Consider the following 14042-nt stretch of genomic DNA (forward strand, 5'->3'; position numbering starts at 1 on the left):
AAATATTATGTAATGTTATAAAATGTTATATAATGTTATAAAATGTTATATAATGTTATATAATATTATGTAATATAATAGAATATTTTTTTGATAATTTTTATTATTATATAAAAAGCACTCAAATTTTAAAAATGTATCAAATTTCCATTAAGTATAAGTAAAAAAAAAGATTAATTATTTCAAAAAATAAATTTTATTTTATCCAACTAATAGTAGTTATATAATACAGTAAAACAATGTTTTTTCAAAAAAATTGCAATTGTTTTTATTTTTAAAAAAAATATTTAAAAATATACAGTATATTAAATATATAATTGTCTTTATCTCATATTTTTATTAATGATTTTGATGTTATGTAATGTTTAAGTTAACAACAACAACAAAACTTTTTGTTTCCAATAATAATATATATAAATTTATAAATATAATGTTTTTTTGTTGCTATAAAAATAGGTTAAATCAATAATTTTCTCAGATATATAAATATATATATATATATATATAAATAAATTAATTAATGTACAGAATTTTTTTGTAACACATTTAACAATAATAATAATAATAAATATTTTTCTCATTCATAAAATTATTGTATAAATATATATATTGAAGTCGAGGCAACTGTTTTTTATTATTATTATTTTAAGACAATTTATATATAAATTTTTTATATACCCCATGTCCTCAACGTTACACTTCCTATTGTTGTTGGTGTTGTAGTTGAGTGTACTGTTAGAAACTTCCCTGAATTATTTGCTGTATTGCTATTAATAACTGTATAAATTAATAAATCAAAATAATAATAATAATAATAAATTATGATTACTAACAAACAATTACTATCAAATAAAAATATGATAATTTTTGTAATTTAATAAAACGATTCATCAACAAAAATAATAAATTAAATAAAAACTAAAATTCATGTTATGAAATATTCAATTAAAATTGTTGTTAAGTTTAATGTATATATTATCAATTGTTTAAGCACTTGCATAATAATATTAATAATAAGCACAGGTAGTAAAAGTTGGTTCAACCAACCAACAAAAAAAGTTGTGAAGTCTATACCCTATTGCATATAATTAGACATGTATATACCTGTATATAAAGTAAAATATATATTATATATATATGATATTTGATATACAGGTATATATGATATCGTATTAATGTAGTTACGCTATGCTAAGCTTATCCCATAGTCTTAACTCATAGCAAAATACAGGTATTATTATTATTACAGGTAATACCAAATCATATATACAATATGTGGGGAGTCATGACTCATGACTGACAGACACATTGCAAATACATTATTATTATGACTACAATATATGAATACCTGTTTTTAATAATAATAATACCTGTAATATCTATAGTTACCTTCATGTATGCAATACAGTGCAGTCAAAAAAATATATGATATCATTTGTTAGCAAAATAAAACATATATATATATACATAGTGTATATAAATCTAATCTCTTTAAATACTATTTGACAAATGTGTGCAAACAATTGAATAAATAAAATAAATTATTTTTTAAAATAAAAAATCAGTGTTTAAAAGTATTTTAATAATAATAATAAAAAAAAAGTTTTGGACAATAATTGAGAGCAAAAAATGTTGATTTGAATTGAATGTATGGCTTGAAAAATGAGTGCGTCTTTGGCTTAAATAATAATTGTTATAAACTAAATGTTACGCAAAGTTAACCCCAAAAAACATTTATATATATATAGATAAATAAAAAAAAAGTTATGAAACAAGTGGTTGTCGACAAACAAGTGCTCAAATAACTTAAATAAAATATATTTACTAAATATATATACTATTAGTGCCAATGATTTGTTGTCAAAACAACAACAACTGAAACCAATTGATGGTTAAAACTAGAATCTCAGGTCTCTTAAGAAGTACTTTGTAGTAGAAGAGGAGCCATACATACCATTCACCATATATTTTGGTGAAGACTTTTTTGTTTTTGTTTTGTTTTTTTTTTTTGGGTGAATGAATGAAATAAATTCAAATAAATCATTAAATTATTTTTGTTATAAATTATTTAATTTTTTTCTATCAAACATTCCTCAACTTATAAGTCGTTGCTATGTATTCATTGATTTTATATATTAATATATATTCACACTTCATATATAAATAATTGTAATAATAATTAAGTGATTGATTCAGAAAACATATTATTTATTTTTTATATAAGAAAAAAGTGTCCAAAAAATTATAATATTAGTGTTTAGTCGTCACCAGAGAGAGAGAGAGAGAGAGAGAGAGAGAGAGGCCCCGACCCCTACCCGTCCCGATGGCCACTCCAACCATATCGTTGGCTACAATGGGTTCGTCGCGCAAAAAGGCATCGAAAAGTGTCGATAATAAAACTGGCGATAAAACTAGTGGTGAATCAAGAAATCTGATGAACAACGAGAAAAAGTTGAGAAAATTTTGGGGCGAAGAATCAAATGAAGACTCTATTTATTCAATTTATTTAAAGAAAATCACTTATTCTGGTGTCTATAATGACATATATCGACTCAATTTAAATAATAGTGATAATAATAGTAGTGATTGTGTGACCCGATCGGATCAAACAGATTCATCCACATCTAGTGGTAATAATAATAATAATAATAAGAAACAACCGAAACGTACGACCACTTGGTTTGATGACCAACAGGTTTGTCAATGTCTATTGAATACATAGTTTTTAAACAAAAATTAATTTTATTATTAATTTCTTCATAAAATAGTGCCTTCAATGGGAAACCCGTCAAACGCGGACCATCAGAGCGGCCACTTTGGATCATATCGTCAAATATGTACTATTGGTTACACCGAACAACAGTAATACCGACATTAGTAGTGGTGGTAGTAGTAGTCAGACACCGCCGAAGCCACCGATAATGGAAGTGCTCGAAGAGGAGCGCAATAATGTGGCCCACATTATGCACGTGTTATTTTGCACGTACCGACAATACCATCCTCCTCAACAACTGTTAGCAGTTATCTTAAAATATATGTCACTGTGTTGTCAAAAACAATTGAATTTTCTGCTAAACTATTGGTTAGACAACTATAGCGAAGATTTTAAAACTGAATTCATCGCAACAAACGATGGCAAAGACAGTGATAATACTAATCAGATAATCAACAATACATATGATTCAATTGATAGCTCCATCAATGGTGGCGGCAGTTGTTGTTCATCAGCTAATTCATCATCAGTTTCATCGTCTAATACTACTATTATTAATAATAATACTAATAATAATAAGTCGCCAATACTTCTTGTGGACAAACTATTATCGATACCTAATATCGATGAAAGGATATATAAAAAATGTCTGAATATATTAGACATGAAACCTGATCCAACACCGGATGTTTTCCAATCAAATCAGGTATTTATTTATCTATAAAGTTATTTAAGTTTTTGTTTTATTGCACTAGTTTTTATAGTACAGCATATAATATGACCCACTGATACCAAAAATTTTTATGATTTCAAAAAAATTTAAAGAGACCACACAATTAATCAATTGATTGATAATAATAAATAAACTAAAAAATAAATCAATTTATAAATTGACATTAAAATACTTTTTTTTATATAAAAAAACATGTGTTAAACACACAATTTTTTATGTCACTTCAACCTATATTGATATTGATATTAACCAACAAATAGATATCAATTGATACAGTAATAAATATGTTGGTCAACTATATACTACTGTAATTATTTAAATTATTTTTTATTATAAAAATTAATTATATAGTTTAAGCAAATAATAATTTTTTTTATTATATAGAGCTCTGATTTAAATTTTTTATTTATGTACAAATAGTATCCTTCATTCAACTAATTATTATTAATATAGTCTAATAAATTCATTACAACCGGTAATTAAATTTGATTTAAATATTTAAAATATTTAATTTTTGCTGATAACTATGTAGTTCATGATAAAAAAATAATTTCAATTTTTCAAACATTAATTTTCAATATTGGATACTAAATATAAATGTGTGTAAAAAAATGAAAATCCTATTAATTTAATAATTAATTATGTTTTTAAAAATCATCAGATTTTTAAATGTCATTTTTTAAAAAATAATTAAGCATGGTAATTTGATATATAATTAGTTGTAAATCAATTTATAAGATGATAAATAAAAACATTTTCAATGATATTTTTATTACACTAATGTATATTTATATAAAATAAATATAAAAAAATACAGTAATAATAATAATCTCTAATTAAAAATAATTAGCTAATTAAATATTCATTGATGACAGTGTCAGTCAACAATTGAATTACATTTAATTATAATGACTATAATTTATTTATTTATTTTTTGACTTTAAATTAAATTAATCTCTATTATGTATTATTGATAGAAATACTACTAACATTAATGTACAAAAATAAAAAATTATTTAACTAAATTGTTTAACTAAATTATATAATTACCATAAGCTGTCTAAATTTTTTGGGATACTATTTAAATAATAAATATTAATTTAAAAATATCATTGTACTGTATATCTATATACTGTATATATACTACTATAACTAAAAATAACAAAACAAACAAATGACATACAATTTAGAAAATTTAAGCAATTGATCAAATAGTAGTTAAAAAACATTGACTCCCAAAAAATACAGTATATATAATAGATAAATATTTAAACAATTAAAATTACATTTTACACAATAACAACAACAAAAAAATAATTAAGCAATTATTTGTTTTTGCAAAATTGCACTTTTTTTAAAAAAATAATTATTTGGCAATGAATTTTTGGTTAGCTATACAAAAATTTTTTTTTAAGATTACAAAATTAATTGCCAAATAAATTGTTGGGTATTATTATTATTATTTAAACAAAAATTAATTAGAAAACTAATTAGTTATATGTTTGTCAAAACTTAATTATTTTTTTTAAAAATATATATAAATGTTTAAATTATTCAAATATTTTGATTATAATTATTTTTTTTTGTTTTAAAATTACCAGAAATCACATAACAAGTCATCGTCAGTACTGGAATTGGATCCAAGATTTATAGCCCAACAAATCACAGCAATTGATTTGGTAAACAATTAATTAATTATTATTATTATTTGTAATTGTAATTAAATAAATAACATCATCGAAAAATAATAACAATAACTAAATTTTTATAAAAAAAATCATGCACTTAAAAAAATTATTTACAAAAACAAACACAAAACAAAAATGTCAATTAAAAAAATATAAAAATTTTAATTTTTTTTTAGGAAAACTTTTTATATCTAAAACCCTATTCATTGCTCACTAATTCGCGTCAAAAATCAAAAATTGAAACAATGATCAAAAATTTTAACCAATTGTCGAAACATGTAATCATAACCATATTGAAAGCTCATAGGTATCGATAATTTTTTTTTAAAAAATAATTGTTTTACAATTATTATATTTAAATTTATAAACTAAATAATAAATAAATTTGTTGTTTAATAGCCCACATATCGTAGCCTCCCATTGGATTGAAGTGGCCCATCAATTGAGGAAAATCAAAAATTTCAATTCATTAAAAGTAAAAATGAAATTAAAATTTTGTTTTTTTTGTTGCATTATTAGTAATTTTATGCAAAAATTTTTTAATTATGCAATGTTTGTTATAAACCTATTTAAAATTTTGTTTGTTTTTTTTAATTAATTAATAAAAGGCAATAATAGCCGGCTTAACAAATGAGTCCATTTATCGTTTGAAGCTAATCGTCTGGAGTAAACTTAGCCGGGCATCGATATCCACATTCAAATGGTTGTCCACTATTGTCGACGATGTCAACAATCAGACACTGTTAAGGCACACACAGCTTATAATTGAGGGCACGTCTAAAGCGAGGTCAGTAGTAGTAGTACTGGTGGTGTAATGATATGTCTGCCACCAAATTGACCACTCAATGGGTAGGATGGGGGGTGTAAATGACTATTTGACTTACTTTTCTTATAATATGTCTTAATCTTCAATCAAAAAAAATATTTAGTCTGGAAGACGAGTCTTGCGGAACAATACCATATTTGGGCACATTTTTGACTGATATCACAATGATTAACACACGTTATCCTAATTATATTGAGGTATATATATATATATATATTAAATATATAATTGATGATCAATTGGTGGACCCAATTGGATGATCCGTTATTATCCATGAATTGTTTAATTAATTAATTGTTATTATTATTATCATCTATTATAGTCACAATCGGATGTAAAATTAATAAACTTTGAGAAGTGTTCGCAACAATACGAGATCTTAATGCAGATCCAGTTGCTCCAGAAGAATGTTATGGCATCGCTGACGGCACTACAGCAACAAACACAACAATTAGGCAGAGGTTTTATGCCGACAATTAAGAACAAACCGTTTACGCCGACCATTCCCCGAGTGGCCCGTATTTTCAGGATCTGGTTCCAGTCCAATGGTATCGATGTCATCACCGATAAGCAATGGTATGCAATGTTTATGTTTTTTTTCAATTTGTTTCCCCAATAATAATAATCTTCACGCAATTATTGATTCAAGGATATCTATCATTTAATATACAGTATAAATACTATTATTAGTATTATATAGATTAATAAATATTAGAAAATCTTAATTAATAAATAAAAATTATCTAAACTTACTATACGATACAGTAATACTTTTTTTTGCTTGAAATTCTCTGATAATTCATTGAAATTATTTATTTATTTTTTTGTAACAAACAATTATTATCTTTTTCTCAATTGATTTTTGTAGTTATGAAATGTCACTGGCACTGGAAAGTTCACCAACAAAAATAAAATAAAATAATTATTATTAATAAATAATTAAATTAATTTAATTGATTGTTAATTTTATATCTATATATATATTTTTGTTTTTTTTATAAATATAATTTATACAAATAAATTATTTATTACACATATATACATATATATATTTGTTATAGCTATTATTATTATTATAATTATACAAAATATAATTTATTAATAAACATTTTTTTATCAAAAAACAATTCATATATATTTTATATATATAATACTTTTGTTTCAAATGTTTTATTTTTTTTAGAAAAAATAATTATTAATTTTTTCAATTAAAATAATTATTGATGTAAGCAATGGCCGACTGGTTAAAATATAATTTAAAATAACTAACTAACTAACTATTTGGTCATTTATTAACTTTGAATATTAACTATTAGTAAAAAAACATTTACCTAAATATAAGGTGTATAAACATATAATATTATACAGTGTATAATATACACCCTTTTTTAATTGATACTCAAAATATGATAATTAAAAATGATATATATATATATATATAAAGTTATATATATATATATTTTGATATAGATTATAAAATATGACTGAAAGCAAAAAATTTACAACAATTTTTTCTTGATTGATAACATGGGTTATACAGTAATGGTTTTTGAAATTCAATATAAAAAACTACTAAACTTTTCAATTATTTTGATTATAGATAAACAAAAACATTGTTAAGCTTATTATAATTATTATCTATTATGAAAACGACAATAATATCTATATCTAAATATATATAATTTATATACATATTGAATAAATCCTTACTATAATACTAATGATAATACACATATTATTTTACAATTTAAAAATAATAATAAATTTTAAATTGTCTGCAATCTAAGTGATAACTACTTTCACTTATTTATTTTTGTTTGCTATCAATTGATGACATTATATATATATATAATGATCACTCAATTGAATCTAATACACAGTAGGTATTTCATGGCTTTCAATGATAGCAAACAATTAAAATAAACTAACAATTAATTATATAATACAGTACAACTAATATATATATATATATATATACTGTATATAATAAGCTGTCTAATAATATAAATTAGATAACTGGGTAACCGTACAGTATATCGTTTTGTACAAAACATTAACTAATTTATAATTAAGATTTAATTTTTGTTGTTAACTTTCAAATATAACCCGTTATAATTTAATTTTAATTATACACCGTTATATACAGTACAGTAGATAATTAGCAAATAAAATTGCTAAAAAAATTTAAATTTTATTTTTGTTGTCGAAAAAACACAATTTCATATATTTTATAATTATCTCCTAGAAATTACTATTAATTATTACTCTGCGATAATTTATAAAAATTAAGAAACGAAAAAAATGTCATATAATTATAGAAAACTTATTAAAATTAAATAATAATAATAATCAATTAAATTGTATTATCAATCAGTAATATCTATATATAAACACACCATGAGGTCGGCCATCGCTGGATTCAATAATTATACCAATTTTATTATTATTATTATTATCATCATATCATCCAAAACACAACAACAATTGTGTGGTATAATTACTAAACTTTATTTTTTTTGTTTATTTTTTTATTATCAAATAACATCGACTTTGTTTGTTCAGTGACTAAATGTTTTTTTTGTTTAAAGAAATATTTATATATATTTACATAATAATTGTTTTTTTCACAGACAATTATGATGGGACCGCGGGCAATCATTTTCAAAATTATCATTAACTTACAATTTTTACGGGTAATTGTATTTTAATGTCCAAATCGGTTATCGGATATATTTATATTTGTTTTGTGAGATTAAGTCACTGTGCAAATCCTCGACGGCATATGATTTATAGTGAGAGAGATATAGTTGTAGTCATCCATCAAAAAATGATAACTAATTTTTTTTGTATCACTAATTGTTATTATGTTTTTTTTTGTCTATCTCACAAAAACGCAATTTTTTTGGGTGAAAAATATCAATTATTTCAAATTCAAAACAAAAATATTAAATAAAACAAAACATTTGTCGAGGAAATTTCTCTCTCTCTCATCAAAAAAATATAATATATATATATATATGTATATATATAATCTTCACTTTTTTATGTGTGTAGTAGTAATAGTGGGAGTAGTAGTAGTAGTAAACATGTCATTTGGATACCATTGGATTTGAATTGCTGTTACTATTATTATTAGTAGCAGCAGTAGTAGTAGTCGTACTATTGGTCGTATCCTGTTGTTGGGCCAGTTTGCGTCTCCTCTGTTTGGACCACATTTCATGGCAATCTTGGTCTTGTGGTAATCTAATAATAACATTTAGTTTTAAAATTTTGGATATATTGGATATATCAATAAAATTAGTTGTAATTTAATTGCCACATACAATGGTGGCGTCATATTGTTAAAGTTCTTGAGCCAATCACAGTTAAGGGCCTGTTCGGCGGTAATCCTTTTGGATGGATCTAAACACAGCATAGCGTCCAATAGATCCAGCGCTGACTTTGGCATACTGTGTGTGTGTGTGGAGAAAGAGAGGCATAAATTAAATTTATAAAAACTTTAAATTGTATTATAAATATATATATAAATTCAAACTTAATATAAATATCTGTATATAATTAGATCAAATTTATTATTTAAACCAAACAGAAATCATAAATCAAATAAAATAAATAAATAAATAACTAACGCATAAAATGCAAAATTTTCGCGAAGTGTCCGCGAATATTGTTTCTTAAGTTTCATTGAATTCCAATGCGGCAAATGGACCACCTGTTTGACAATTTTATACATTAAATTAACACATTTTAAATAATATTAAATAATAAAAACAACAAACCCCTGGCCAGTTAGATGGTGAGGGTGCCCCACAATATTTGGCAATGGCTTCTAATTGCATTGGCTCTGAATTTGCCTGAAATATTGGCTTCCCTTTGAACAGTTCACCCAAAATACAACTATAACAGTAACAAAAAACCGGTAAATAACAATAACAACAACAACAATAACTTTATGGGACACATACCCGCAACTCCAGACATCGATAGCTGGTCCGTATCGTTCTTCGCCTAACAATAGCTCAGGTGGTCTATACCACAGTGTAATCACTTTGTTAGTGTAAGGCCTCATTTTGTCTTCAGCGCTGAATAATCGGGCCAAACCAAAGTCAGCCAACTTTATTTGACCCCTGAAAACAATGTATGGATATTAATAATAAAATAATTACCGGTAATTTCAAACAAACAAACAAAATCTCTTTACTTATTATTCATTAAAATATTTGAACACTTGATGTCTCGGTGAAGAAAATTGTTTTTATGACAATAATTTAATCCATCTAATAGTTGGCGCATTGTATGGGCAATGTTTGGCTCATTTAACTTAACCAAACCGCTCTCCAATAGACCCATTAAATCGTGATCCATGTATTCAAAAACTAAATAAAAGGCGCCTAAAAACAAACAAACAAACAAAAAATGATTAAAAAAATTTTTTAAAAATGTTAATTAAATAAATCTAATAATTAAAATATAAAAACCTTTGTCACGTCTAAAGTCGAGAGCGTCCTGTTTATCGGTGATTATCTCTTTGAGGTTAATTATATTCGCATGATTTAGTTGGCGTAAAATTTTTATTTCTCTCACCTTTTTTTTGTTATTTTAGAAACAAAGAAAACAAAACAAAAATAATTAAATTTAATAAATAAAGCAAAATTTTAAACAATTAAAAATCAATAAAAAATTAATTATATAATTACAGCTGTTATGGGAAAGCCTTCCTTTTCATTTTCTAACCGCACTTTCTTAAGCGCAACAATACTGTCCAAAAAAATTAATTACCGGTAATTACAGTTAATTTTAAATAATTAAAAACTATTAAATGATAAAAAATATAAAAACACGTACGTGTCATCGGTATCACGTGCTTTATAGACCTGCCCATAAGTTCCCTCTCCTATCTGACTAATTATGTCGAACACATCCACACAACGGGGCTGTTGTTGTTGATGTCGATGAGGTAACGGTTTTTTACCGGCAATTTTTGGTCGATTGAGAATCGGTTGTGTGGAATAATCGGATTGTTGGTCATCCATGTCGTCCATATCGACAACTGGTGACGTACACGGCAACGGCAGGGCCGATATATTGGTACCGCATTGCGGTGGCATTGGCAAACGATTCTTATTGTTCTGTTGCGTTGTTGAGGTCGGCGTAGCCCCTGTCGGTGTTCCACCAGACGATGCCATCACTGGCAGCGGCAACTGTGGCAATGTTGTCGACTTCATGGCTACGAAACCATTTTGTGTCGAACTAAACGATTGTCCATCGATTTCCATTAGGTTTACCGGTGTTGTCGACTGTTTTAGTGGCGGTAGTGGCGTATTCGCTGTCGGTGTGCTCGTCGAAGATGTATGTCCTTCAGATGACGGACCACCGCCACTCATTGGCGTTTGTTTTTTGAAATTCTTTCGTTTCATCAGTTCGGCTGCAAAACTGGTCGACGAAAACTTACTGTCCAGAAGAATGTTTGAATTACGATTACGTGAGTCGTCTCGCGGCGAATGAGACGATCGAGAGCTACGATGTGAACGCTTTGGAGGTGGCGTTCGGCTTTCGGATCGCCGATAATGTCTATCACGTGACGATGACTGCGGCGGTGGTGTACGGCGTTGATCGCGATGCGACCGATTACTACGAGGTGGCGAATATCGGCTGCCACCCCCACCCCCGCCTCTCGAGTGTGGCGAACGGGAACGCGAAGACCGATAGCGAGATAAGTATTTCGAAGAAGAACGCGAACTCGACGCAGAAGGTGATAGTCGATCGCGCGAACTCTCGTACGACCGATGAGACGACGATACACGGTGTCGATGTTGTTGTTGTTTCGGTGATTTAGGTGACGACATTCGATGATGATATGACATCGGCGGCGATCTATTAGGCGTCAGCGGTCGCCTACTACTACTCTGTTTAGACGGCGGCGGCGATTTCGGTGACGACATTCGATGATGAGATAGCGATGGTGGCGGCGAACGACTGCTATGCGGTGGCGACTGTTGCCGTCGTTGCTGCTGCTTGTTCTGTGTCCACGACCTCTGCGGTGTCATCGACCGTTTCTGGTGATAGTGTGACGATGAAGACGAACTGTGCGACTGCTGCGGTGGCGGCGGCGGAGTACGACTTCGGTCGCGCGGCGACAACCGCCGCTGATTGTTGCTATTATCGCCGCCGTATAATTCTTTACGAGTCAATTCTAGAGAAGAAATAACTTCTTTACGTGAAGAAGAGGAAGAGGTGAAGGTCTCCAATGGTGGAGGCGTTTCGTCACGAGATAATAGTGGAGGCGTTTGTTGTTGTTGTTTACGGGCGGCTGACAATCGGGGAGGTGTATCTTGTTTACGGGAAACGTTTAACAATAGTGGAGGAGTAGTCGCTTTGCGATAGGTTTCCTGTTGTTGTTGTAGTGGTGGAGACTGGATCTCTTTTGAGGGAAGCGGTAACAGTGGTGAAGACTTTTTACTACGCGATGGTGGTAGCGGTAATAGTGGAGACTTTTTACGTGAGGATACTTGTGGTGGCGGTGGCGGCGTCTGCTTGCGAAACGTTTCCGTTTGCGGCGGTGTTTCTCTACGAGAGGCTAACAACAATTGCTGGGGAGACGATTCTTTACGTAAGGTTTCTATCATCGGTTGCGGCGGTGATCGAGATCTTCTCGCCGCCAATGAATTGCTGCTCAAGTCTTCGTCATCGACTTCGCCATCTTCTATCTCGTCCTAGAATTTAAGTGATAATAAAATAAAAGAGATATCATTAAATGTGGTATTGACCAACAATTGATTATACAAATTGTATGTTATATGAAACCTCTTTATTGTGATCAGATCCAAGATCACTGTTTTCGCTGATCTGGTCGTATTCGACCAACGGTTTCGATGATCTGATCTGCGGTTTCGGTTCAAAATCGTATTCAACTTCATGATTACTACTTCGCTTCTTTCGGTGACGCGACGACTGTTTTCGCCGGCGACGATGTTTACGCTCTTTATGGTCGCGATGACGGTGTGAGCCACGATGTCGGCGATGCTTCTGTACGTCTGATTGCGATTGTTGCGGATACTCACTGTTATCATCGTATTCACCGCCGGCGTCATCGACAGCAGCAGTATTATTATTATTATTGTTTTGACTACTCAGATACAGGTCGTCATCACTGGACGACAATGGAGAATGTATTTCGGGACCCATCGTCCTCTTGAATGTAATGGACACACACACACACACAGATAGTCTTCACTCAGGAGGACAAGTATGTGATCAACAACAACAACAATGTAGACAATGTATTAAACAAACAAAAAAAACGGATGGACTCTTCAGTCAACTAAACTAAATTGTATAGTCATATATATGTGTGTCCTGTCTTCAGTGGTGGTGGTAATGATGATAGTGTTGATGATTATCCCGACAGTACATCCCAACACAAAAACCAATTGGTATCGACATTCATGACATCATCAGTACTGGCGATGCGATTATGATTTGTTGTGGACAATGGTTTCGTCACTCTTTGTCGGTTAATGTTGCCGTCTGTCTGCCAATTGGTTTAGTCAGATGAGTCAATTTGGTCCGTTAAGTATCACCTTAATGTGTTTGTGTGTTTGGGATCAACTATTTTGGTGACAATTATTATTATTATTATTAATTTTTGGTAATATTATTGTCATCACTACTACTGTATTATTATTCAATAGACAGACACACTAAACACTAAACACACTAAACAGTCAATACATACACACAAACACAATATACTGTATATAATGTATGCGAGAGAGAAAAAAGTGTTAAAACTATACATAGAGTACAGTATGTATTAATAAATATCGCTTACAATACATATATTATAAATATCCCATTAGTTTAGTATGTAATACATACTATGTATTTAATACATATATACCTATATCTGTATACACACTGTATGTATGATTGCGCTCTCTATAGTAATATTCTATAGACATTTCATTACAAATACAGCATTCAATGGATAAAATTTATATTATTTAATACTGTAATGTAGTTTAGTGTTACACAGTGTCTTAAATACAGAGAGTATTAAACAGAGGCGGCGGCGGCGATGCT

At 28.6% G+C, this 14042-nt stretch overlaps 2 protein-coding genes across 2 annotated transcripts; one reads left to right on the forward strand and one right to left on the reverse strand.

Moving 5' to 3' along the window:
* Positions 1 to 2253: 2253 nt before the first annotated feature.
* Positions 2254 to 6877, forward strand: LOC128956061 (ras guanine nucleotide exchange factor A-like). The gene is made up of 9 exons (XM_054301742.1): positions 2254 to 2695; positions 2769 to 3419; positions 5048 to 5125; positions 5311 to 5441; positions 5534 to 5609; positions 5743 to 5921; positions 6064 to 6157; positions 6283 to 6536; positions 6829 to 6877. The coding sequence occupies exons 1-9, from the start codon at positions 2324 to 2326 to the stop codon at positions 6875 to 6877; spliced, it is 1884 nt and encodes a 627-aa protein (XP_054157717.1). The 5' UTR covers positions 2254 to 2323.
* A 2092-nt stretch (positions 6878 to 8969) lies between these two features.
* On the reverse strand, positions 8970 to 13707 carry LOC128954883 (cyclin-dependent kinase 12-like). The gene is made up of 10 exons (XM_054300487.1): positions 12765 to 13707; positions 10806 to 12673; positions 10658 to 10718; positions 10439 to 10544; positions 10162 to 10351; positions 9926 to 10087; positions 9740 to 9857; positions 9590 to 9672; positions 9284 to 9409; positions 8970 to 9203 (listed from the first exon to the last, which is right to left on the reverse strand). The coding sequence occupies exons 1-10, from the start codon at positions 13143 to 13145 to the stop codon at positions 9050 to 9052; spliced, it is 3249 nt and encodes a 1082-aa protein (XP_054156462.1). The 5' UTR covers positions 13146 to 13707; the 3' UTR covers positions 8970 to 9049.
* Between the last annotated feature and the right edge of the window lie 335 nt (positions 13708 to 14042).

This window comes from Oppia nitens, unplaced genomic scaffold (genome assembly GCF_028296485.1).
Source record: "Oppia nitens isolate AA-2021 unplaced genomic scaffold, nextdenovo-longstitch-racon4-pilon3 scaffold2_pilon_pilon_pilon, whole genome shotgun sequence".
NCBI lineage: Eukaryota > Metazoa > Arthropoda > Arachnida > Sarcoptiformes > Oppiidae > Oppia > Oppia nitens.

Bases quoted from the DNA above. Each gene is read 5' to 3' on its own strand.
- LOC128956061 (XM_054301742.1), top strand. From the start codon at position 2,324: ATGGCCACTCCAACCATATCGTTGGCTACAATGGGTTCGTCGCGCAAA. The intron at 6,158-6,282 runs GTATATATATAT...CATCTATTATAG, and splicing joins GTTATCCTAATTATATTGAG to TCACAATCGGATGTAAAATT. The intron at 6,537-6,828 runs GTATGCAATGTT...TGATTTTTGTAG, and splicing joins GTCATCACCGATAAGCAATG to TTATGAAATGTCACTGGCAC.
- LOC128954883 (XM_054300487.1), bottom strand. From the start codon at position 13,145: ATGGGTCCCGAAATACATTCTCCATTGTCGTCCAGTGATGACGACCTG. The intron at 10,088-10,161 runs GTAAAGAGATTT...CATTGTTTTCAG, and splicing joins AATATTTTAATGAATAATAA to GGGTCAAATAAAGTTGGCTG. The intron at 9,858-9,925 runs GTATGTGTCCCA...TTACTGTTATAG, and splicing joins ATCGATGTCTGGAGTTGCGG to TTGTATTTTGGGTGAACTGT.